This window comes from Aedes albopictus, chromosome 3, assembly GCF_035046485.1.
Source record: "Aedes albopictus strain Foshan chromosome 3, AalbF5, whole genome shotgun sequence".
Taxonomy (NCBI): Eukaryota; Metazoa; Arthropoda; class Insecta; order Diptera; family Culicidae; genus Aedes; species Aedes albopictus.
Genome location: NC_085138.1, coordinates 432,396,433 through 432,421,665, shown reverse-complemented (window position 1 = coordinate 432,421,665; position 25,233 = coordinate 432,396,433). Strand labels below are relative to the sequence as shown.

At 39.8% G+C, this 25,233-nt stretch overlaps 1 protein-coding gene across 1 annotated transcript; it reads left to right on the top strand.

The window, feature by feature from the left end:
* Positions 1 to 850: 850 nt before the first annotated feature.
* LOC115268015 (uncharacterized) lies at positions 851 to 24,803 on the top strand. The gene is made up of 2 exons (XM_029875902.2): positions 851 to 1,067; positions 22,617 to 24,803. Exon 2 carries the CDS (start codon positions 22,932 to 22,934, stop codon positions 24,780 to 24,782), a length of 1,851 nt encoding a protein of 616 aa, XP_029731762.2. The 5' UTR covers positions 851 to 1,067; positions 22,617 to 22,931; the 3' UTR covers positions 24,783 to 24,803.
* Positions 24,804 to 25,233: the final 430 nt, after the last annotated feature.

Genomic DNA, 25,233 nt, shown 5'->3' with positions numbered 1-25,233 from the left:
CAACCACCCGTACGAATAGCACACGAATCGACTCGACGCTGATCAGCATTGTTGGCTGCTCCTTTTCGTCGTTGAACTGTTGCGTTACAGCCAAGCCTGTCTTTTCATCGCTTTCGATGCTTTTTCGATCAGCTTATCGCGAAGCCTCGTAGGCTGGAAACTTTATTGGTGTGGTGTTGGTACATGCGAATGATGTTTCTGTGTGCGTGTCGAGCGTTCGTGCCGTAGCTTCTAAAACCAATCCATTCGGTGTTGTTCGGCTGTTCGGGTGAGCATGTGGCACTGATAGATGTGTGCAAAATCGTTTGTGAGTTGCATCATGGTCGTTTTGCCACCTCTTTGCTTATGGTCATCGCTGAGCAGTGTACAGTTCAATCGCAAGCGATAAAAATACAATTGATAAGTTGATTGAGCATTCGTGAGGTGATAATTTGCATCATTGCAAATGAGAATCGATTTTTTGAATAAAATTTTATTGTGAAGCAAAAAGGGTATGAAAATATTAAATAATATTTATTTATGTAATGAGTGGCAAAAAGTTGATTTTTTAAGCACGAGTCGTACATTTATCCAACGAGGCTTGCCCAGTTGGATAAATACGAAGAGTGCTGAAAAAATCGAGTTTTGCAACGAGATCCATTCAAAATTTTATGCAATGATATTTTCATTATACAACTCATTTGAGTTGCATAATGTTCATAATGCAACCCAAATGAGTTGCATTATGAACATTATGCAACTATTTTTCAATATGCAGGAACAGTACTTAACGCGTTTTTCTTTTTATTTACAGATATTCCCCTAACAAGCCCAGGTTAATCATCATCATCATGGCTACCAAGCGGGCGGAGCAGAGTTATTTCATCGATTTGAAGAGATCCATCATCAGCATTCAGAAGGACGTGGCATTTCTGAAGAAGTGTCAAAAGGAGAAACTAACACCCGTTAGTCATAGGATTAAGGTCAATAAGCACATCCCACCTAGCGTCACCAGGAAGGCCGAAGCAGAGTACATCGCAGACACCATCAAACGCTACTACGCCAAGTTGGACAAGCTGACACTTAAGGTCTGAGGTCAAGCTCGTCCGTTGAAAATTTGAAATTACCACGTGCTGCCGTTGAAAAAGCACGTTTTAGCTCTCTCGGAGAGGCAGCTTGTCCCACTCGTTCGGGGTTGGCAGTGTGGCCAGGATTATTTTGAAATGAGTTTATGGTTCAGTATAGCCAAAGTTGTACAAGATGGTTTTGTATCAACATTCTGGTTTTCATTTTGTCCTCAGTGACAAAAGTTATAACATGGATATGGTAGAAGATTTGCGGAGAAAGAAAATAATGCAAACAAATATAATAATGAAAGATGTGAACATAACTGACTCAGTAAAAGATCGGGTATTCATCAAGAATGTACTGATGGTGTCTGAGCTCGTTTCTTGATCAGTACATAAACTTTACATAAATTATCGTTGTTATCCAAGGCTATGGGTATCTTAGCATGCATATACAATATAAGAATGCGAAAATGATTCATTGATCATAGAAACCACTTAGCTATTAGCTTTACAATTACAAGCTAAGTAGCAGGTTGAGTCCAAAAGACGGGAGTTACGAAGAAGTAGAACAAGAATAAGTGTATTGTATTGATACAGCAATAAAATGCATGGCGAATTATATATAACAAGCAGAGTTACTTCTTATTATGCTTGACGTCGGAGAAGATTTCCACTATTGTTTCATCGAGCATTTCATTGTGTTTACATTTATATTAAAACTAAATACTATCACAGCATGGAATCATAAATGGTTAGACTTATCAAACCTCTTGTATCTAAAGGTAGGATCTCAAATCATTATTGGCAAACACAAAAACGGTGATCCACACCGACCTCAATTTTCTCATTTCAGTCGATACCAACAAAGCAGAAGAGAAAAAAAAACTCTCCCGGCTGAAGGCTGTGGATGGATGCCCGCAGATGGGAGAACAATAGAGCACGATATAAACAAACGCCGTCCTGGCAGGGCAGGTGCGTTTGGTAGCTGCGAAATAGTTGCTATGAAAATGATTTCGTGCAGTTCGAGCAAGTTGCTCGAATACTCAATCAATGATTTTATGTAGCAGCAAATGCATTGATTTGTATTCATTGCATTGCATTGATTGCAATTCAAAATTTGCATGGAAAACTAAGAGAAAATAAACTAAATCTTCTCAAAACTTAAACAAAACAGAAACATTTAATAGATTCAAATGTATTTAACATATTTCATTCAAACATACAGAGAAAATAAAACTGCTCGAAACTCTAGTCGGCTGTAAGCGTCGACTCTTAGGAGAGCTACGAATTTCATAGGAATCATATATGGTATACCCGATGATTTTGGGTGGATCGGTGAATATTTTTTTATCATCCGGAAATTCATCTAGAAATTCAATGGATTTCCTTCGAGAATTTCTCTAGGAATTCCTCTTGAAGTACCTCCAGAAATTTCTCTAGGAGGTCCTCCACGAATTCCTCAAGGTGTCCTTCAAGGCAGTCTTTCAAGGCTGTCTTCAGGAGATTTCTTGAGAAGTTCCTCCCGGAAATCCTCAAGGTGTTCCTCCAAAAAAATCCTCTAGGAGTACCTCTACGAGTTCCTCTGGAAATACCTTGAGAAGTGTCTCCAGAAATACCTTTTGGAGCCCAACCAAGAAATTCCAGAAAATTTCTAGAAGTTCAAAAGATTTTTTTTTTCTACGAGCTTCTCCAGGATATTCTTGGGGAGTTCCTCCGAGAATTCTTCCCAAAGTTCCTCGCAAATCTACTGTAGAAAATCCTCAAGGAATCCCTCTAGGAGATTGTCTAGGAGTTTCTTCTAGAAATTCTTCTAGAAGTAGGATTTTTTCTATAAGTTCCTCCGGGAATTCCTCGAGGACTGCCAAAGGAAACTCTTTGGAGTTTCTCTAGGGATTTCACTAGAAGTTACTTTTGTGAAATCCTTTTCGAGTGTCTCCAGGAATTCTTCTTGAGTCCTTCCGGAAATTCCTCTAGAAGTTCTTCCATAAATTGCTTTTCGAGTGCCTATGAGATTTCTTTGTAGGAGTTCCTCAAAGAATTCCTCGGGATTTCTCTAGTCGGTCCTCCGCGAGTTCCTCTTGGAGTTTCAATTGCATTTTTTTTTCTAGGAGTTTCTCTAGGAATTCCCCAAAGAGCTCTCTTGAGATTGCCTCTAAGAGTTCCTCCAGAAGTTTCTCTAGGAACCTTCAAAAGTTCAAATGCATATTTTCTAAGAGTTTGTTCTGGAATTCTTCGAGAGGTTCTTCCGGATATGCCTATAGGAATTTCTCCGGGAATTCCTGAACGAGTTCCCACCCTTAGTAATTTGTCCAGCAGTTTCTGCGGGGCTTCCTTTAGAAGTTTCTCCAAGAGTTCCTATAGTCTCGCCGGGAATTCTATTAGGATTTCCTCCAAGAATTACTCTAGGAGTTCCTCCAGGAATTTCTGTACAAGTTCTTCCGGGAATTCTAAGAATTTTTTCGGGAATTACTCTTGGTGATCATTCAACAATTCCTCCAGGAACTCCTCCAAACAATTCTTAAGTAGTATACCTCTAATTCCTGTAGGAGTACCTCCAAGAATTTCTTGAGAAATCTCTCCGGAAATATTTTTTTTTTATCTGTATTAACGAGATTTTTAGCTCTAGGCTAGTTCATCTCTGGACCCACGCTTTACTTCCCTTCCGAAGGAAGAACTCACATTTTGCGAGTTTGTCGGGAGTGGGATTCGATCCCAGGTCCTCGGCGTGATAGTCAAGTGTTCTAACCATCACACCAGGTCCGCTCCACTCCGGAAATATCTCTAGGAATATCTCTAGAAATTCCTCTAGAAGTTGAACATGCCTTTTTTCAGGAGTTACTCCTGGATTTCCTCGAGGAGTTTCTCGGAGAATTCTACCAGAAATTCGTCCAGAATTTTTTCTAGAAGCTCTTCTAGGAGTTTCTCCGGAAACTCTTTCAGAAGTACCGATTGGATTTTTTTATGAGATCATCCGGGAATTTCTCTAGAATTTCTCTGAGAGATTCTCCGAGGATTCCTCAAGAAATTCCTCGAGGAGTTTCTCCGGTTAATCCGCTAGGTGGTCTTCTGGGAATTGCTACAGAAGTTCCAAGAGGATTTTTTTTCTAGAAGTCTCCCCGAAAATTACTCTAGGAGTTCCAAGAATTTCGCTAGGAGTCCTTCCGGGAGTTTTCTTGGGAGTTCCATCAAAAATTCCTCTAGGAGTTCATCCGGAAATTAGTCTTCGAGCTATCGGATTTCTTTCTAAGAGTTGCTCCGGGAATTCCTCTAGGAGTTTCAATTTGATTTTATTCTAGGAGTTCCTCCAGGAATTTTCCTAGGAGTTCTTTTGGAAATTTTTCAAATGTGATTTTTTCTAAGTGTTCGTACATAAATTTCTCGAGAAGTTCTCCAGGAAATGCCTATGGGAGTTTAACCGGGAATTCCTGAAGGAGTTCCTACCCCAGTATTTTCTCGATGGGTTTCTCCGGGAATCTAGATCCTAGATTCCTCTAGGATTTCCTCCAAAAAATCCCCTAGGAGTTCCTCCGGAAATTCTTCAAAAAGTTCACCAGAATCTCGTCTAGGAATTCTTCCAGGAATTTATCTATACATTCTTCTATAAATTCTTCAGGTAGCTCCTCCGGAAATTGATCTTCGAGTTTTTATAAGATTTCTTTGTGGGAGTTCTTCAGGGAATTCCTCGAGATTTCCCTAGTCAGTCCTCCGGAAATTCCTCTAGGAGTTTCAATCGGATTTTTTTTTCTAGGGGGTCCTCCAGGAATTCCCCAAAAAGTTTTCTCAAGATTTCTTCTAGAGGGTCCTCCAGCAATTTATAAGGAGGCCTCAGCGAAATCCTTCTAGAAATTCAAATGGGATGTTTTCTAAGAGTTCGTACGTTCGTATCTCTGAGAATTCCTGTAGTTTTGCCGGGATTTCTACTAGAATTCATTTAAGAATTCCACTAGAAGTTCCTCCAGGAATACCTCAAGAAGTTCCTCCAGAAATTCTTCCAGGAATTTCTCTAGAAGTTCTCCCGGGAATTCTTCTGGGAGTGTCTCCGGGAGTTCTTCTTGGTGGTCAACCAGCAATTTCTTCAGACGTTCCTCCAAAAAATCCTTAAGAAATATCTCCTGGAATTCCTCTAGGAGTATCTCTCCCGAGAATTCCTCTACAAATTCCTCCAGATTTTTTTCTAAGAGTTCCTCCTGAAATTCTTCTAGGAGCTCCTACGGGATTTTTTCTTTTAGTTCGTTCGAGAATTCCACGAGTGGATCCTTCGGGAATTCTTCTTGAAATTTCTTCAGAAACTCATCTTGAAATTCCTTCAGAAATTCCTCTACGAGTAACTCCAGGAATTTCTCCAGGAGTTTCTCCTAGAATACCTACTAGAAGTCTCTCTGGGAATTTTTCTAGGACTTCCAAGAATTTCTCTAAGAGTCCCCCTGGGAGTTTCATTGGGGGTTCCTCTAGGAGGTGCTCCAAGAATTTCTATAGGACTTTCTCCTTGTTCCTCAAGGAGTTTCTTCAGCAATTTCTCTACAGGTGTTTCAAAAGCTATTCTATGAATTTCTTTTTAAAGTTCCTGCGGGAATTCCTCTATGCTGTCGTTCGGGACTTCTTCTAGGAGTTTCAATGTATTTTTTTTCTTGGAGTTCCTCCGGAAATTGCTCTACGTAGAATTAGCGACACCAGTAGAATTCGTCCAAAATTACCTCCGAAAATTCCTATGGAAGTTCCTTCGGGAATTCCTCAAGGTGTTTCTTCGCATATTTACCCAGGATTTCCACCGCAAATTATTCTAATTGTTTCCTTCAGTAATTTCTCTTACAATTTCTCTAGGAATTCCTCTGGGAGTTGCTCCAGGGGTTCCTCCAGAAATACTTCTTGGAGTTCCCTTCAGAATTCATCTAGGTGGTCTTCTAAGAATTCCTCTCTAGGAGTTTCATAGGATTTTTTTTTTCCTAAAATCTCACCGGGAATTCCTCTGGGAGTTCCTCCGGGTATTATTACTTGAATATCCCAAAGAGTGTCGTAAGCAATTTTCTTCAAAGGTCATCCAGGAATTATTTTATGAGTTTCTCCCGAAATTCTTCTTGGAGTTACTCTAAAAATCCTGCAAGAAACCCCGTCGGGAATTTTTATAGGAGTACCTTCAGAAATTTCTCTATAAGTTCCTCCTGGAGTTCCTCTTGAGATTTTGTATGTATGTTTCTCCAGGAATTAAACTAAAGTTTCTCTGTAGGAGTAATTTCAAGGACTTTTCAAAAGTTCTTCCGAAATTGCTCTACCAGTTCTCAAGGAATTTCTTTCTAGCAGATCCTCCGGTGATTCTTCGGGGAGATACCCCGAGAATTTCTGCAGGCGATCCTGATATTCCTCTAGAAGTTTCAATGGGATCTTTTTCTTGGAGTTTCTCCATGAATTCCTCGAGTGATTCTTCCGGAGTTTCCCCGGGAGTTGCTCTGGGAGTTTCATTTCTCCAAGAGAAATGGCTGAAGAAACTCCATGAGGAATTTAAGGAGGAACTCCTGGAAGAATTCCGGGAGGAACTCCCAGAGAAATTCCAGGAGGAAGTCCTAGAGGTATACCTGGAGGAACTCCTAGAGCAATTCCCAGAGGAATTCCTAGAGGAGTTCTTGAAGGAACTCCCAAAAGAATCCCCGAAGAGAATTTTAGAAAAAAAATCTCTTGGAACTCCTGAAGGAATGCATCTAAAGAATTTACCAAAGGATCTCCAAGAGGCATACCTGGAGGAACTCCTATAAAAAATCCCACTGGAACTCATCGAAGAGAAGCGGAGTTCTTCCGGGATTTCAACTTAGGATTCCACTTGGAAATCCTCTGGGAATTCATGCTAGGATTCCACCTAGAATTCCTTCATTGATTTCTCCAGAAATACTTCCTGGCATTCCTCCTGACATTCCTCCAGGAATTCCTCTTGGCATTGCTCTGGGAATCTCCTGAAATTCTTTCTAGAATTCTTTCTGGGATTCTTCCAGGAATTCCTCCGACGATTCCTCCAGGAATTCCTCTTGGAATTCCTCATGGGATTCTTTCGTGAATTCCTCCTCGGATTCCTCCATGAAATCTTCCTTGGATCCTCCTTGGATTCCTCCAGAAATTCCTCCTAGAACTCCTCCAGGAAATCCTCCTTGGGATTCCTAGAGGAACTCTTCCTAGGATTATTACATAGCTTCCTTCTGGTATTCCACCAATAATTCTTCCTGGGATTTTTCCAGGAATTTCTCTTCGAATTCCTTCAGATATTACTCTAAGGAATCCTCTAGGAATTCCTTCAAGAATATCTTCAGGAATTCCTTCGAGGATACTCACAGGTTTTTTTCTGAGATTTTGCCAGCATTTCTTCCTGGGATTTCTCCAAGAATTCCTCTTAGAGTTTCTCCAGAAAATTCTCCTATGATTCCCCCAGGAAATCCTCCTGGGATTCCTTTTGGAATTCATCTTCGGATTTCTCCTGGGATTCCTTTTCGAAGTCTTCCTGAGCTTCCTTTGGGAATTCCTCCTGGTATTTCTCTAGGAATTCCTCCTGAGGTTTCTCCAAAAAGGCCTTCAAGAATTTCTCCAGGAATTCATCCAAGCCATTCCTTTTGAGAATCCTCCAGGAATATCTTCAGAAATCCTTCAGGAATTCCACAAATATATCTTCTGAAACTCCTCCTGGGATTCCTCCTAGTATCAATACAGGAATTAATTCTTGGATTCCTTCAGCCATTTTTCTATGAATTTTCCAAGGCTTCCACCACGAAATTTTACAGGAATTGCTCCAAGGATTCTTACATGAGTTTTTTCTGGGGTTCCTTCTGCAATTCGTCCTAGAATTCCTCTAGGAATTGATCCTAGGATTCCACTTGGAAGTCCTTTAGGAATTCGTCGTAAGATTCAACTTGGAATTCCAACATGGATTGCTCCAAAAATACCTCCAAGTATTCCTTCAGGGGATCCTCCAGGAATTCCTCTTGGGATTTTTCCAGGAATTTCTCTTCGGATGCCTTCAGATATTACTCTAAGGAATCCTCTAGGAATTCTTTCAAGAATATCTCCAGGAATTCCTTCTAGGATACTCACAGGTTTTTTTTCTGAGATTTTACCAGCAATTCTTTCTGGGATTCCAAGAATCCGAATCCAAGAATTCCTCTTGGAGTTTCTCCAGAAAATTCTCCTATGATTCCCCCAGGAAATCCTCCTGGGATTCCTTTTGGAATTCATCTTCGTCAATCTTCCTGAGCTTCCTATGGCAATTCCTCCTGGTATATCTCTAGGAATTCCTCCTGAGGTTTCTCCAAAAAGGCCTTCAAGAATTTCTCCAGAAATTCATCCAAGCCATTCCTCTTGGGAATCCTCCGGGAAAGTCTTCGGAAATCCTTCAGGAATTCCACAAATATATCTTCTGAAACTCCTCCTAGGATTCCTCCTAGTATCAATACAGGAATTAATTCTTGGATTCCTTCAGCCATTTTTCTCTGAATTTTCCAAGGCTTCCACCACGAAATTTTACAGGAATTGCTCCAAGGATTCTTACATGAGTTTTTTCTGGGGTTCCTTCTGCAATTCGTCCTAGAATTCCTCTAGGAATTCATCCTAGGATTCCACTTGAAAGTCCTTTAGGAATTCGTCATAGGATTCAACTTGGAATTCCAACATGGATTGCTCCAAAAATACCTCCAAGTATTCCTTCAGGGGATCCTCCAGGAATTCCTCTAGGCATTCTTCTGGGAGTACCTCGTGGGATTGTTCCAGGCATTCCTGCTGGGATTCTTCCAGGAACTCCAGGAATTCCTATTGGCATTCCTCCAGGTATTCCTCTTGGCATTCCTCATGGGATTCCTCCAGGTATTCCTCCTGGCATTCATCCGTGAATTCCTCCTTGAATTCCTCCAGGAAATCCTCCTAGGATTCCTCCAGGAAATCCTCCTGGGATTCTTCCAGGAAATCATCCTGGGATTCCTCCAGGAAATCCTGGGAGGTTTTCTATAAATTTCTCCTAAGATTCCTCTAAATTTTGTTGCGGGGCTTTCTACAGAAATTTCTTCTCAGGTTTCTTTAGGTGTTCCTCCAAAGATTTCTCCAGGAATTTTTTTTGGGAATTCTCCAGGCATACCTTCGGAAAATCTTCAGGAATTCTTTCAGAAGCTCCACCTGGGACTCCTCCATTAAATCCTCCTGCGATTCCTTCAGGAAATCCTCCTGGGATTCTTCCTGGAACTCTTCCTTGTATTATAACAGGCAATAACTCTGGAATTTCTGAATCAATTCTTTGAGGGATTTGTTCAGGAATTTCTCCAGAATTTTTTTTTGGATTCCACTAAGAATTCCTCCAGTAGCAACGCTTATGAGAAATCTCAGTAGGATTTGCTGGAGAAATCTCAGTAGGATTTCCTGGAAAAATCTCAGTAGGATTTCCTGGAGAAATCTCAAGAGGAATTCCTGGAGGGATCTCAGTAGGAATTTCTGGTGGAAACTCAATAGGAATTCCTGAAGGAATCCCACGAGGAATTTTAGGAGGAATAGAAAAATTGGGAGAAATATCTGGTGGAATCCAAGGAAAAATTCCTAGAAGAATTCTAGAACGATTTTCTGGAAGAATCTTACGAGGAATTTCTAGAAGATCACCAGAAGGAATTTCTAGAGGAACCCCAAGGGAAATTCCTTCAGGAACTCCAGGATGAATTCCTGGAGATATCTTGGGAGGAATTTCTGCAAGAATCCAAGAAGTAATTTCTGAAAAAACCTAGAAGGAACTCCTGGAAAAATCTCAAGAAAAATGCCTGGAAGAATCCTAGGTAGAATTTCTGAGAAAATCCCAGGAGGAATTTCTGGATGAGTCCTTGAAGGAAATCCTGTAGGAATCCGAGGAAGAATTCCTAGAGGAATCCCGGGAGGAAACCCTGGAAGAATCTCAGAAGAAATTCGTGGAGGAATTTCAGGAGGAATTTCTCAAGGAATCACGGTTAAAACTGTTGTGGGAATCCCAGGAGGAATTCCTCGAAACATCCCGGAAAGTATTCCTTGAGAATGCTTAGGAGAAATTCCTTGAGAAATTCCAAGAGGAATTTCTATACAGGAATCCCAAGATGAATTCCTGGAGGAACCCCAATAGAAACGCCTGCAGGAAATCCTGGAGGAATTCCAGTACAAACTCCGGGAGGAATTCCTCGAAGATTACAAGAAGAAATTCATGGAAAAACCTTGGAAGGAATTTCTGGAAAATTTGTTGAGAGAATTCCTGAAAGTGTATCGTTAGAGGAATCCAAGGAGAAATTCCTGGAGGGATCCCAGGAAAAATCTCGCAGAAATCCCAGGAGGAATTCCTGGAGGAATTCCAGGAGGAATTTTAGGAGGAATTCATGGAGGAATGTATAGTTTATTGCATTGCTAACTGGGCTGCGACGTGCGGTATCTCAAATAAATGTGCGATATTGCATCAAATCGTTCCGGTGTCTTCACCGCACTTATTCATCACGAGCTAATGAATAAGTGCGGAGAAGACACCGAAACGATCTGACACAAATTCGTACTTTTATTTGAGATTACGCATTTCATCGTCGCACTTATAACCGCGCAATGCGCAATTTAAAAAAAATCCTGGTGGGATTCATGGAGGAATTTTATGAGGAATTTATAAAAAAAAATCCTGAGAGAAATTCCTGGAAGAATGTCAAAATGAATTTGTGGAGAAATTCTTGGAGAAATGCTTGGGAGAATCGAAGGCAGAAAAACTGGAAGAATACAGGAAGGAACTCCTGGGGGAATCCCAGGAGTAAGTCTTGAAGGTATCCCAGAAGGAACGTCTGGAAGAATCTAAGGAGGAATTGCTGGACGAGTTCTAGGAGGAATTTCGCAAAGATGACCCGCAGATTTCCTGAAGGAATCGCAGGACGAATGCTAGAAAGAATCCAAGGAGGGATTCCTGAAAGAGTTCCAGAAGAAGTTCCTGAAAGGAAATCAGAAAGAATCTCCGCAGCAATTTCAAAAGAACTTCATAGAGAAATCTCAGGAGGAATTTCTGGAAGAATCCGAGAAGCAATTCCTGGAGGAATCGCAATAAGAATCCCTGAAGTCCTAAAGGAATCTAAGACAAAATTCCAGTAAGAATTCAATAATTAATTCATGGACGAATCCCAGGAGAAATTCGTGAAAGAATTCCTGGAGGAATCCTTGAAACAATCACTTCAGAAATTCAAAGAGTAATCCCTGGAGGAATCCCAGTAAGAATCTTAGGAGGATCCTTGAGTACTTCGGGAATTCTTATTGCGATTTCTCCGGGAATACTACCTGCGATTCCTTCAGGAATTGCTTCTTGGATTTTTCCAGAAATTCCTCCTGGAATTCCTATACGAAGCTCTCCTGGGATTGCTGCATTTCTCCAAGAATTCCTCCACAAATTCATTTTGAGATTCCTCAGGAAGTCCGTATGGAATTCTTCCAGGAATTCCTCTTGGGATTAATCCAAGAATGCTTCCTAGAATTTCTCTAGGAATTCCTCCCATAATTTCTCGAAAAATTTCGCCTGGGATTTCTCTCAGGATTTTTATTTTTGATAAATTCCTCCTAAAATTCCTCCATGAATTCCTCCTGAGATTCCTCCAAAAATTCCTCCTGGGATTTCCGCGAGATTTTTCCTGGGATCCCTCCAGGAATTTCTCCTTGGATTCCTCCCACGATATACTTTCAGGAATTCTCACAACAAATTTTCCAGGAATTCCTTCCAGGGTTTTTCCATGAATTTCTTCTTGTAATCTTCGAAGAATTCCTCCCGGGGTTTCTACTGGAATTCCTCCTGGATTTCCTGCAGGCATTTCTCTTGGGATTCCTCCAGGAATTCATCTTGGGATTCCTCTAGGAATTCGTCTTGGAATTTCTCAAGGAATTTCTCCTAAGCATTCTCAAGGAATACTTTCCGGGATGTTTCGAGGAATTCCTCCTGGGATTCCCACAGCAGGTTTAACCGTGATTCCTTGAGAAATTCCTCCACGAAGTTCTTCTGAGATTCCTCCAGGGTTTCCTCCCGGGATTCCTCTAGGAATTCTTCCTCGGATTCCTACAGGATTTCCTTCAAGGACTCATCCAGAAATTCCTCCTGGGATTTTCTCAGAAATTCTACCTAGGATTCTTCCAAGCATTTTTCTTGGGATTTTTCCAAGTGTTTTTCCTGGGATTTCTCCAGGAGTTCCTTCTAGGTTTTTTTTCAGGAATTACTCCTTGGATTCTTGCTGAAATTCCTCCCAAGATATCTCCAGGAATTCATCCTGGAGTTCCTGCAGAAATTTCCCTTGGGGTTCCTCCAGAAATTCCTTCTGGTGATCTTCTAGAAATTCCTCATAAGATTCTTCCAGAAAATCGTTCTAGAATTCTTCTAGGAATTTTTCCTTCGATTCCACCAGATATTTCTCCCAAGAGGAATTCCTGGAGGATCCCCTGAAGGAATACTTGGAGGTATTTTTGGAGCAATCCATGTTGGAATTCCAAGTTGAATCTTACGACGAATTCCTAAAGGACTTCCAAGTGGAATCCTAGGATGAATTCCTAGAGGAATTCTAGGACGAATTGCAGAAGGAACCCCAGAAAAAAACTCATGTAAGAATCCTTGGAGCAATTCCTGTAAAATTTCGTGGTGGAAGCCTTGGAAAATTCATAGAAAAATGGCTGAAGGAATCCAAGAATTAATTCCTGTATTGATACTAGGAGGAATCCCAGGAGGAGTTTCAGAAGATATATTTGTGGAATTCCTGAAGGATTTCTGAAGATATTCCTGGAGGATTCCCAAAAGGAATGGCTTGGATGAATTCCTGGAGAAATTCTTGAAGGCCTTTTTGGAGAAACCTCAGGAGGAATTCCTAGAGAAATACCAGGAGGAATTCCCAAAGGAAGCTCAGGAAGACTTCGAAAAGGAATCCCAGGAGAAATCCGAAGATGAATTCCAAAAGGAATCCCAGGAGGATTTCCTGGGGGAATCATAGGAGAATTTTCTGGAGAAGAGGAAATTCTTGGAGAAATCCCAGGAAGAAATGCTGGCAAAATCTCAGAAAAAAACCTGTGAGTATCCTCGAAGGAATTCCTGAAGATATTCTTGAAGGAATTCCTAGAGGATTCCTTAGAGTAATATCTGAAGGAATTCGAAGAGAAATTCCTGGAAAAATCCCAGGAAGAATTATTGGTGGAATACCAGAAGGAAGCTATGTAATAATCCTAGGAAGAGTTCCTCTAGGAATCCCAAGGAGGATTTCCTGGAGGAGTTCTAGGAGGAATTTCTGGAGGAATCCAAGGAGGATCCAAGGAAGATTTCATGGAGGAATCCGAGGAGGAATTCACGAAAGAATCCCATGAGGAATTCCAAGAGGAATTCCTGGAGGAATCGTCGGAGGAATTCCTGGAAGAATACCAGAAAGAATTCCAGAAAGAATTTCAGGAGATTCCCAGAGCAATGCCAAGAGGAATTCCTGGAGGAATGTCAGGAGGAATGCCAGGAAGTATTTCTGGAGAAATCAATGAAGGAATTCTAGGTGGAATCCTAGCATGAATTCCTAGAGGATTTCCAAGTGGAATCCTAAGTTGAAATCCCGGAAGAACTCCGCTTCTCTTCGATGAGTTCCAGTGGGATTTTTTATAGGAGTTCCTCCAGGTATGCCTCTTGGAGATCCTTTGGTAAATTCTTTAGATGCATTCCTTCAGGAGTTCCAAGAGATTTTTTTTTCTAAAATTCTCTTCGGGGATTCTTTTAGGAGTTCCTTCAAGAACTCCTCTAGGAATTCCCCTGGGAATTGCTCTAGAAGTTCCTCCAGGTATACCTCTAGGACTTCCTCCGGGAATTTCTCTGGGAGTTCCTCCCGGAATTCTTCCAGGAGTTTCTCCTTAAATTTCTCATGGAGTTTTTTCAGCCACTTCTCTAGGAGAAATGAAACTCCCAGAGCAACTCCCGGGGAAACTCCGGAAGAATCACTCGAGGAATTTATGGAGAATCTCCAATAAAGAGATCCCATTGAAACTTCTAGAGGAATATCAGGATCGCCTGCAGAAATTCTCGGGGTATCTCCCCGAAGAATCACCAGAGGATCTGCTAGAAAGAAATTCCTTGAGAACTGGTAGAGCAATTTCGGAGGAACTTTTGAAAAATCCTTGAAAATACTCCGACAGGATTTCTTTATTAAATTAAACTTTAGTTTAATTCCCGGAGAAACATACAAAAAATCAATTAGAACTCCTAAAGAAAAACTCGGAGGGCAGCCTAAAGGAATTCTCAGAGGAACTCCAAGAAAAATTTCAAGAGGAACTCTAGGAGGAACTTATGGGGAAATTTCTGAACGTACTCCTATAAAAATTCCCGACGGGATTTCTTGCAGGATGTTTAGAGGAACTCCAAGAAGAAATGACATTTGAAGAAAATTGCTTACGACACTCTTTGAGAAATTCAAGTAATAATACCCGGAGGAACTCCCAGAGGAATTCTCGGTGAGAATTTAGGAAAAAATCCTATGAAACTCCTAGAGAGGAATTCCCAGAAGAGCACCTAGATGAATTCTGAAGGGGACTCCAAGAGGTATTTTTGGAGGAACCCCTGGAGCAACTCTCAGAGAAATTTCCGGAGAAATTGTAAGAGAAATTACTGAAGGAAACAATTAGAAGAATTTGCGGTGGGAATCCCTTGAGGAATTCCCGAAGGAACTTCCATAGGAATTTTCGGAGGTAATTTTGGACGAATTCTACTGGTATCGCTAATTCTAGGTAGAGCAATTTCCGGAGGAACTCCAAGAAAATAATACATTGTAACTCCTAGAAGAAGTCTCGAAGGACAGCATAGAGGAATTCCCGCAGGAACTATATAAAGATACTCATAGAATAGTTTTTGAAACACCTGTAGAGAAATTGCTGAAGAAACTCCTTGAGGAACAAGGAGAAAGTCTTATAGAAATTCTGGGAGAACCTCCTAGAGGAACCCCCAATGAAACTCCCAGGGGGACTCTTAGTAAAATTCTTGGAAGTCCTAGAAGAATTCCCAGAGAGACTTCTGAAAGGTATTCCAGGAGAAACTCCTGGAGAAATTCCTGGAGTTACTCATAGAGGAATTTCTGAAGGAATTTCAAGATGAGTTTCTGAAGGAACTTCAAGAGGAATTCCCGAAGGATCCACTCGTGGAATTCTCGAACGCACTAAAAGAAAAAATCCCGTAGGAACTCCTAGAAGAATTTCAGGAGGAACTCTTAGAAAAAATTCTGGAGGAATTTGTAGAGGAATTCCTGGGAGAGATAGGGTTTTTCCATGAATTTCTACTTGTAATCTTCGAGGAATTCCTCCTGAGCATTCTCAAGAAATTCTTTCCGGGATGTTTCGAGGAATTCCTCCTCGGATTCCCACAACAGTTTCATCCGTGGTTCATTGAGAAATTCCTCCACGAATTTCTTCTGGGATTCCTTCAGGGTTTCCTCCCGGGATTCCTCTAGGAATTCTTCCTCGGATTCCTACAGGATTTTCTTCAAGGACTCATCCAGAAATTTCTCCTGGGATTCTCTCAGAAATTCTACATACGATTCTTCCATGCATTGTTCCTGGGATTTTTTCATGATTTTTTTCTTGCGATTCCTCCAGGAGTTCCTTCTGGGATTTTTCCAGGAATTACTTCTTGGATTCTTGCAGAAATTCCTCCCGGGATATCTCCAGGAATTCATCCTGGAGTTCCTGCAGGGATTTTCATTGGGGTTCCTCCAGGAATGCCTTCTGGTGATCTTCCAGAAATTCTTCGTAAGATTCTTCCAGAAAATCGTTCTAGAATTCTTCTAGGAATTTTTCCTTGGATTCCCCCAGGCATTTCTTCCAATTTTCAAGTCCTCCTAAAATTCCTCTTGGGATTCCTTCAGCAATTCCTCTTGAGCTTCCTTCAGGAATTCCTACTGAGATTTCTCCTAAGAATAGCTACTGGAGGGATTCCTAGTGGAATCCAAAAAGAAATTTTTGAAGGAATTCCTGAACAAATCCCTGAAAAAATTGATTCAGAAATCCCAGAATAAATTTCAGTTATAATTCAAGGAAGAGTCCAGGAGGAATTCCAGGAAGATTAAAGGAGTCACAGGTGAAATTTCTGGAAGAATTCCTGAAGAATTTGCGTTATGCTTAGAGAATTCGCAAAAGAAATTCCTGAGAAAACTTTGGAGGAATACCTAAAGAAGCCTGAGGAGGAATTCCTAGAGAAATAATATGAGAAATTCCTATAGGAAGCCCCGCGACCAAATTTAGAGGAATCCTAGGAGAAATTTCTAGAAAACCCTCCAGGGTTTCATGGAAGAATCTTAGGAGGACTTCCTGGAGGAATCCTAGGAGGATACAGTGTATCAAACAATTGTCCGTACAGCAATTTTTTGGGCAAAATAATTTTTCATTCAAATGTTTATAACTTTTTTAAACGTCAATCAAAAACGCTGAAATTTTGACCAATCATAAACCATATATTGCAGCTCCATTGGTAAAATTTTGAGCGAGATCGAATAAGTTTTCTGAAAGTTATAGAACTTTTAGTAAAACTTTTAGGATTTTTGAACAAATTTTCAAAACATTATATCTCAATATGGAGTCGATGAAACTTTTTCAATCTTTTTTGTGTTGCAGCTTATATCTAAGGCTTTCATATGCAGCTTCGTTTGAGGTTTTATATTCACTACAAAAAATATGAAAAATCTGTATATATTCAGAGTATTATTTGGAAATTTATCATATTTTGATCAATAAAAGTGCCAAGTGTTTTCAACTTTTTTAAACTCTCTTAATGTAATACTTTTATACAGGACCTACTAAACAACATATGAAGAGTAGGTCCTATGCATTTTTCGTTCAGTTAATGCACTTTTATTGGTGGAAAACGTTTGGCAGATTATATGTTCAAAATATGGTGATTTTTTAAATACCGTCCACTGCATAAGCAAATTTTTCATATTTTTTGTTGTGAATATAAAACCTCAAACGAAGCTGCATATGAAAGCCTCAGGTATAAGCTGTAACACAAAAAAGATTGAAAAAGTTTCATCGACTACATATTGAGATATAATGTTTTAAAAATGTGTTCAAAAATCTTATAAGTTTTACTAAAAGTTCTATAACTTTCAGAAAACTTATTCGATCTCGTTAAAAATTTTACCAATAGAGCAGTAATATATGATTCATGATTGGTCAAAATTTCAGCAGTTTTGATTGACGTATAAAAAAGTTATAAACATTTGATGTAAAAAATATTTTGACAAAAAATTTGCTGTACGGACAATTGTTTGATACACTGTATGCTGGAGGAATCCAAAGAGGGATTCACAAATGAAACCCAGGAGGAATGCCAAGAGGAATACCTGGAGGCATGCATATAGAAATACCTGGAATTTCTGGAAGAATCCCAGCGGGAATGCCTGGAACAATCCCACGAGGTACTCCCAGAAGGATTCCTGGAGGAATGTCAAGAGAAATTCCAGGACGATCCTCTGAAGGAATACCTGATGGAATACTGGGAGGTATTTTTGGAGCAATCTATGAAGGAATTTCAAGTCGAATCCTAGATGAATTTCTAGAGGATTTCCAAGTGGAATCCTAGGATGAATTCCCAGAGGAATTCTAGGGCGAATTGCAGAAGAAACCCCAGAAGAAACTCATGTAAGAATTCTTGGAGCAATTCATGTAGAAATTTGTGGAGGAAGCCTTAGAAAATTCCTAAAGGAATCCAAAGAATAATTTCTGCAGGAATTGCTGGAGCAATCACTGGGAAAATGGCTGAAGGATTACAAGAATAAATTCCTGTATGGATACTAGGAAGAATTCCTGGAGGACTCACAGAAACATTTCCCGAATGAATCCCAGAGGAGGACTTTTAGGTGATATTTTTGTGGAATTCCTGAAGGATTTCCGAAGATATTGTTGGAGGATTCCCAAGAATGGCTTGGATGAATCCCAGGAGAAATTCCTGTACAAATTCTTGAAGGCATTTCTGGAGAAACCTCAGAAGGAATTCCTGGAGAAATACCAGAAGGAATGCCCATGGGAAGCTCAGAAAGACTTCTAAAAGGAATCCCAGGAGAAATCCGAAGAGGAATTCCTGAAAGAATCCCAGGAGGATTTCCTGGGGGAATCCTAGGAGAATTTTCTGGAGAAATTCTAAACGGAATTCTTGGAGAAATCCCAGGAGGAAATCCCAGGAGAAATTGTCGGTGAAATCTCAGAAAAAAAACCTGTGAGTATCCTAGAAGGAGTTCCTGGTGATATTCTTGATGAAATTCCAAGAGTAATTTCTGAAGGAATCCGAAGAGAAAATCCTGGAAAAATCCCAGGAAGAATCATTGGAGGAATACCAAAAGAAAACCATGCAATAATCCTAAGAAGAGTTCCTCTAGGAATCCCGAGGAGGATTTCCTGAAGGAGTCCTAGGAGAAATTTCTGGAGGAATCCTTGGAGGATTTCCAGGAGGAATCCAAGGAAGATTTCATGGAGGAACTCAAGGAAGAATTCACGATTGAATCCCAGGAGGAACTCCTAGAAGAATCCCATGAGGAATTCCAAGAGGAATTCCTGGAGGAATCCTCGCAGGAATTCCTAGAAAAATCCCAGAAAGAATTCCTGGAAGAATCCCAGGAGGAATTTCTAGAGGAATGCCAAGAGCAATTCCTGGAGGAATGTCAGGAAGAATTCCTGGGAGAACCCCTAAAAGAATGCCAGGAAGTATTTCTGGAGTAATCCATGAGAGAATTCTAAGTGGAATCCTAGCATGAATTCCTAGAGGATTTCCAAGCGGAATCCTAAGATAAATGCCTAGAGAAATTCCAGCAGGAATTGCCGAAGGAATCCCAGAAGAAACTCCTGTAAGAATCTGTGGAGCAATTCCTGTATAAATTCCTGGAGGAATCCTTTCAGAGTTCCTAGAGGAATTCAAAGAGCAATTTGTGGAGAAACTGCTGGATAAATCCCTGAAAAAATTTCTGAAGGAATCCAAGAAAACATTCCCGTATAATTACTAGGGAGAGTTCCTGGAGTAATCCCAGGATCATTTCCCGGAGGAAACCTAGGAGGAATTCCTGGAGGGGACATTTGTGTTGGAATTCTTGAAGGATTTCCGAAAATATTCCTGGAGGATTCCCAAGAGGAATGGTCTGGAGGAATTCCAGGAGAAATTCTTGAAGACATTTTTGGAGAGTCCTCAGGAGGAATTCCTAAAGAAGTTCCTGGAGGAGTTCCCATAGGAAGCTCATGAAGCCTTCGAAAAGGAATCCCAGGAGAAATTTCTTAAGAAATCCGAATAGGAATTCCTGAAGGAATCCCGGGAGGATTTCCGGGGGGAATCCTAGTAAACATTTCTGGAGAAATCCTAATTCCTGGAGGAATCCTAGAAAAATTTCCTGGAGGAATCCTAGGATAAATTCCTGGAGGAATCCCAGGTGAATTGCTAAAGAAATTTCAAGAAAAATGAGATTCTGTGAGATTCCTAGGAGGAATTCCTGGAGATATTATTGGAAGAATTCCCAGAGGATTCCTTGGAGAAATTCCTGGAGAAATCCCAGAAAGAATTATTGATGGAATACCCGAAGAATAACATGTAATAATCATAGGAAGAGTTCCTGCATACCAGGAGGATTTGCTGAACTAAATCCTGGCCATCCGGAAGAACAACCCACGCACACAAGCACACAAGCGCAGTACTCCCGGATGATTTCCAGAGAAACTCGTTACCCAATCATCACCTTACCCATCCTTGAAAAATGTGACCTCCTAACCTCGAGTTGCCCCAACTTAGAGTACATTGGCCTCCATTCAGAACTAATCACTACAATTAAGTAGTTATTGCCTTCAATAAATTAACTAGATTAAAAAAAAAAAAAGATTTCCAGGAGGAATCTTAGGAGGAATTCGTAGAGTTATCCCAGTTGGAATTCCTTTAGAAATCCCAGGAGGAATTCCTGGTGGAATTCCAGGAGGAATTTCTGAAGAAAATCCTGTAAGAATCGGAGAAGGAATTCCGGGAGGAATTCTAAGTATTTCCAATAGTCAAGAATTATATATAGATTCTTCAAAAATCCTTGAAATCCTTTAGTGGACCAATGTATGGACAAAGAATTAAAGATATGGACAAAAAACTATATAAGGTTCACGTAGTTTCTTCAAAAATCCTTGAACTACCTTATAGATAAAATATGGTCAAGAATTTCAAGTAATCCTAAAATTGATTAAGTTTACATAGTTTTTTTTGGAAATCCTCGAATTACCTTAGCGAACCAAGATAAGAACAAAAAAATCTAAATATTTCTCAAAGTCGGTAATTTTTTATAGATTCTTCAAAAATACTCAAACTATCTTTGCGGACAAATAATTCCTTATATTTTTACGAATGTAGAATAAGAAATTCTACATTTTAAAAATATTCAAATAAACTTATAGAGCATTCACAAATGACGTAGCTTTTCCCATACCTATTCAATTTGAGGAACTCCATTCTATCCCAAAATTGCTACGTGATTTATGGACGGTCCCTTAGAGGATCCAGGTATGGATCAAGAAATTCCATAAATCAAGAATTTTACACAGATTCTTCAAAAATCCTTGAACTTCTCTAGCGGACCGAGATGTGGACAAATAACACTAGTTTACAAAATAAATCGAAAGTCGTGAGCTTCTATCAACGACCAAAATTTTTGATGCATAACTATGTGCTGATATCAAGAACGTGCAGCAAAAAAATTTAAGTAGAACAGTTTTTAAGTTTTTCCTGAAAATCGAGCTCTACAGTTTTCAAAAATATGAAATTTACTAATATACAAATATCTATCGTTGCGATCAACCAATTTTCAATCCTTTTCCATAAATAGAAAGCTGAATACAATATGTTTCAATCATCTGAACATAATTTTTGAATCAAATTAGTGGGATTCGAGATATTGGTGATTATATTGGCCATTATCTGCTTAAATTTGAGCGAATTTTCCATAAAATAATGGAGATTTGTATTTTTATTTTTCAGTAAGAAAATATCAATTGAAAAATTCTTTTCATGGGCAAAAAAGTTCCATATTCCTAAGAATGTAGAATAATTATTTATACTATTCGAAAATCCTCAAATTACCAAAGCGCACCCAGATTTGGACATGGAATTCCTAGTAATTCTAAATGTCGAAAATGGCGGGTATGATCTCCTAACGATTCATAAACTATTTATAATGAGAATTGCCTCTACTTTCATGTGCTTTGTGTTATCGTCGGGCCTACAACACTATATAAAAGTACAGAATGGTCATTGGAAGAGAAAAGTCAAAATTTATAACTATGGAAGAGCTCATGGATGCAAAAACCCACTAAAACGTAGTGCCGCATTTACAGAAAATTAACTCTTTTCAATGGCATAGCACAAAAATCAAACGTGGGAACACGTGCCTTGATTCACAGAACAGCAGGCTGAGCAGCAGGCTTCGTCTTAGTGACAACAATACTCAAAAAAGAAGAAGAAGAAGATATAAAACATCCCATCAATATTTTAGCAGAGTAACCATGCACTATCAAATGATACTTGTTTCCCTGAAATACTCAACTTTTGAGAATATCTATAAGTTTACTAAATTATCCAACAATGAATATGATATAAATGATTGTGTTCATAATCGTTTTTTTTAGCTCTGCTGTTTCTACCATTGCATTGATGTTATTGTTTTTCATTTGGTTTATAAGCAAAACAGGAATAAAAAAGAAAAATTGAAAAACGGTTACAGTTTTTTGTTACAAATTTGATAATAAATGAAAAAAAATATTTTATCTGTTTGGATTCGAGCACCTTAGAGGTGAACAACTAAACGCACCGCAGTCGTAAATACAGAGCCAACGATGGAGAGCGAAAGTAAACCGCGTAGGGTTGCCAACAATGCCTCGACTCTTCTAATTTCCTCACAGGGTGAATGATTGAAATAAAATGATAAATGTGTGCATACGTCTTTTGCTATATTTTCATTTTATTTCACTGCTACTTGCACTTGTGATATGAACCATTTTTATACTATAAACAAAAGCGTTTTCAGTATGTGACATAATTTCAATTAGTTGGTAATGTATCCTACCACCACAAGACATTTTTGGTAACCCTGAATCCTTGCGCTACCCGCTATGCTCTTGCTCTTTATCTGGATGAGAGAAAATGGGAGATTGGCTCCTCTCAAATTTGAGTAAATTTGAATGATTTTACCAAAATTGAATTTTCTAAAAAAGCACGGTTTACAAAGTTTTATGCTGTAACATGTACTTTTTTTTACGTTTACAGCATCTATGAACTTATAATAGTATTTGCACATGAGCTTTTGAGGATACATGACTTTTTTGTGTATCAAATTCGCAAGTAAAGTGCACAACCATCTACTTTTTGTCTGTAGATTTGATCGCTCTTGACCACGGTATTCAAATTTGGGATATCCTAAAATCATGAATTTTTTACAGAAGACTCTGGGATACCTGAAGAATAATTGCACATGAGGAAATTGCGATATTCGACCTCATATTCGACAAATTACGCAGAATATACCAAAAACCCATGAAATCCTCTCTCTCGTGAGAAGCGTGACCTCAGACCTTAAGTGCTATTCCCTGCATTTAAAGTTGGCCAACGAATATCCGGAAGGCTTCCCATTGTTCCTCACCAAGGTAAAGCGAGCAGAGGAATGTGAAGCAGACAGGAAGAGACGACTACACAAAAAGAAGCTGACGAATCTACGAAACGAGACCAGAGCGACGAAGGACACCCACACTACTGTTCCGATGGTTCAATCCATTGAAGGATTCGTAGTAAACCGATAGACGCAACAGTTCACAGAGGAACAATTGACACACCTCAATAAGGGGTTAGGATATGCGATTACTTCGAAGCCAGACGTGGAACAGATCATCGTGGACATGGAAACAGCGATCACACAGAACGTTAACATCAAAGATCAAAATACAGCCAGGAACATCGTAGCAGACGCCATCAAAACAGGACAGCGCAGTAAGGTAAATTCAGACGAGACAAGGATTGTAACGGAACTTAAAAAGAAACCAGTATACCACATGAAGGCAGACAAAGGTAACGCGGTTGTTATTATGGACAAGAAGGACTACGACGAGCAGATGGAGAAGAAGATAAACGAAGGACCATACAGACATCTACGAGTAGACCCACTACCCGGACTAATTAAGCTGACAGACAAGACCCTGAAAGACTGTAAACCCATCACCGGAGAAGCTCATTTGAAGGAAGCAAATCCCATTCTTCCGCGGATCAAAGGTCTTCCTAAAATTCACAAACCCGGTCAAGAGATGCGAGAGATTATTTCAGCTGAAGGATCCCCTACCCACAAATTGGCTAAATGGTTAGTCAAAGAGTTCCAAAGTATGCCAAAACCCTTCCCCACCAGTTCGGTCAAAAACACTCAGGAGTTCACCCAAAAGTTGTTGGAATCAGGAACCATCGAGGAAGACGAGATTATGGTTTCTTTCGACGTCGCAGCACTATTCCCAAGTGTCCCTGTAAAGGATTCTCTTAACCTTCTCGAGGATTGGTTACTACCCCAAAAGTCTGACGCAGATTGGAAAGGAAAAGTTAGGACTTATTTACGTTTAGCTAGACTGTGCTTGGATGAGAATTACTTCCAATTCCGTGGACAGTTCTACAAGCAGACCAAAGGTGCCCCCATGGGAAATCCCCTATCCCCATTTCTATGCGAGCTTTTCATGGCAAATTTAGAAACCAAGCTAAAGGAGCAAGGTTTACTTCCGGAGAAATGGTGGAGGTACGTCGACGATATTTTCAGTGTGATCAAACGGGAAGCTTTATCTAAGGTTCTAGAGGTCATCAACAATGTGCATAAGGATATCAGGTTCACTCATGAGGAAGAAAAGGAGGGAAAACTGCCATTTTTGGATCTATTAGTTAAGAGGGAAGACAGTTCATCGTTCGAATTCGAGATTTACAGAAAACCTACCAATACCATGCGTGTCATCCCCTATTCGTCGAATCACTCCTTCCAACATAAGATGGCAGCTTTTCACCACATGGTTCACCGAATGCAGACTCTACCTCTAAGCGATGACGGGAAAAATAAGGAACTCACTCATATATTCGAAACAGCGAAAATCAACGGATACAAGGAGAGGACAATTCAGGCCATCATCGACAAAAAGGAGAGGTTGCGATATCGAGGTTCCCTAACAACTCTTACCCCTATTTCAGAATCTTTGAAGCGAGTATCAGTCCCCTTCGATCAACACATCACTAATAGTTTACGTTCTAGGCTCAGAAATTTCGGGATCGATCTAGTATTTTCTAGCAGAAGCAATCAGTTGAAGACTTCGTTAGGCTCTACAAAGGATCCGGTTAACACCCTTAACAAGGCTGGCGTTTACAAAATCAGTTGCTCCCATTGTGATAAGGTCTACGTTGGTCAAACAAAACGGTCTTTGGAGGTTAGATTCAGGGAACATATGGCGGAGGTAGGAAAGGCGCAGAGGACAGTGAGTAGAGGTTTGGAATACGATTTCAGGTCGAAAGTTGCTGAACATGTCTTTGAGGAGGGTCACCCTGTAACTTCAGAGGATATTCAGATTTTGCGAAATGTAACTTTACCTTGGAAATTGGACGTTGCTGAGAGTCTAGAGATATACAAACAGGTACCTAACACGCTGTTGAATAAGGATCAAGGCAATGGAAGTTCGTGGCTTTTCAAATTATTACCCCCTAAGCACTCTCGTATGGCATGCGTCTCATAATGTACCTGTGATATATGAACTTTGTTTACCTAACCTGTGCTGGAGGAAAATATACCTATTCGGTGGTGGAGGAATTTTTTATTACCTATTCTATGGTGGAGGTTAATATAGTTTTTGCATGCTCAAAAAAAAAAAAAAATAAAATAAAATAAAAAAAAACCTAGATTAAGTTACCTATTATTTTTACCTGAGATGTATAAAACGTGTAGAATGCGATGCATCTCTTCAGTCGAGTCAAGTACAAGACACTGAAGACGACCTTACAGTTGAGGTCGAAATACGTATCTGTCAAAGGATGCAAATTCTTAGTGGAATTCAAACGAACAGTACTTAACGCGATTTTCTTTTTATTTACAGATATTCCCCTAACAAGCCCAGGTTAATCATCAACTATTTTTCATTATGCAGCTCATTTCAGTTCCATAGTGAACCAGTTCTGAAAAAATGGCCA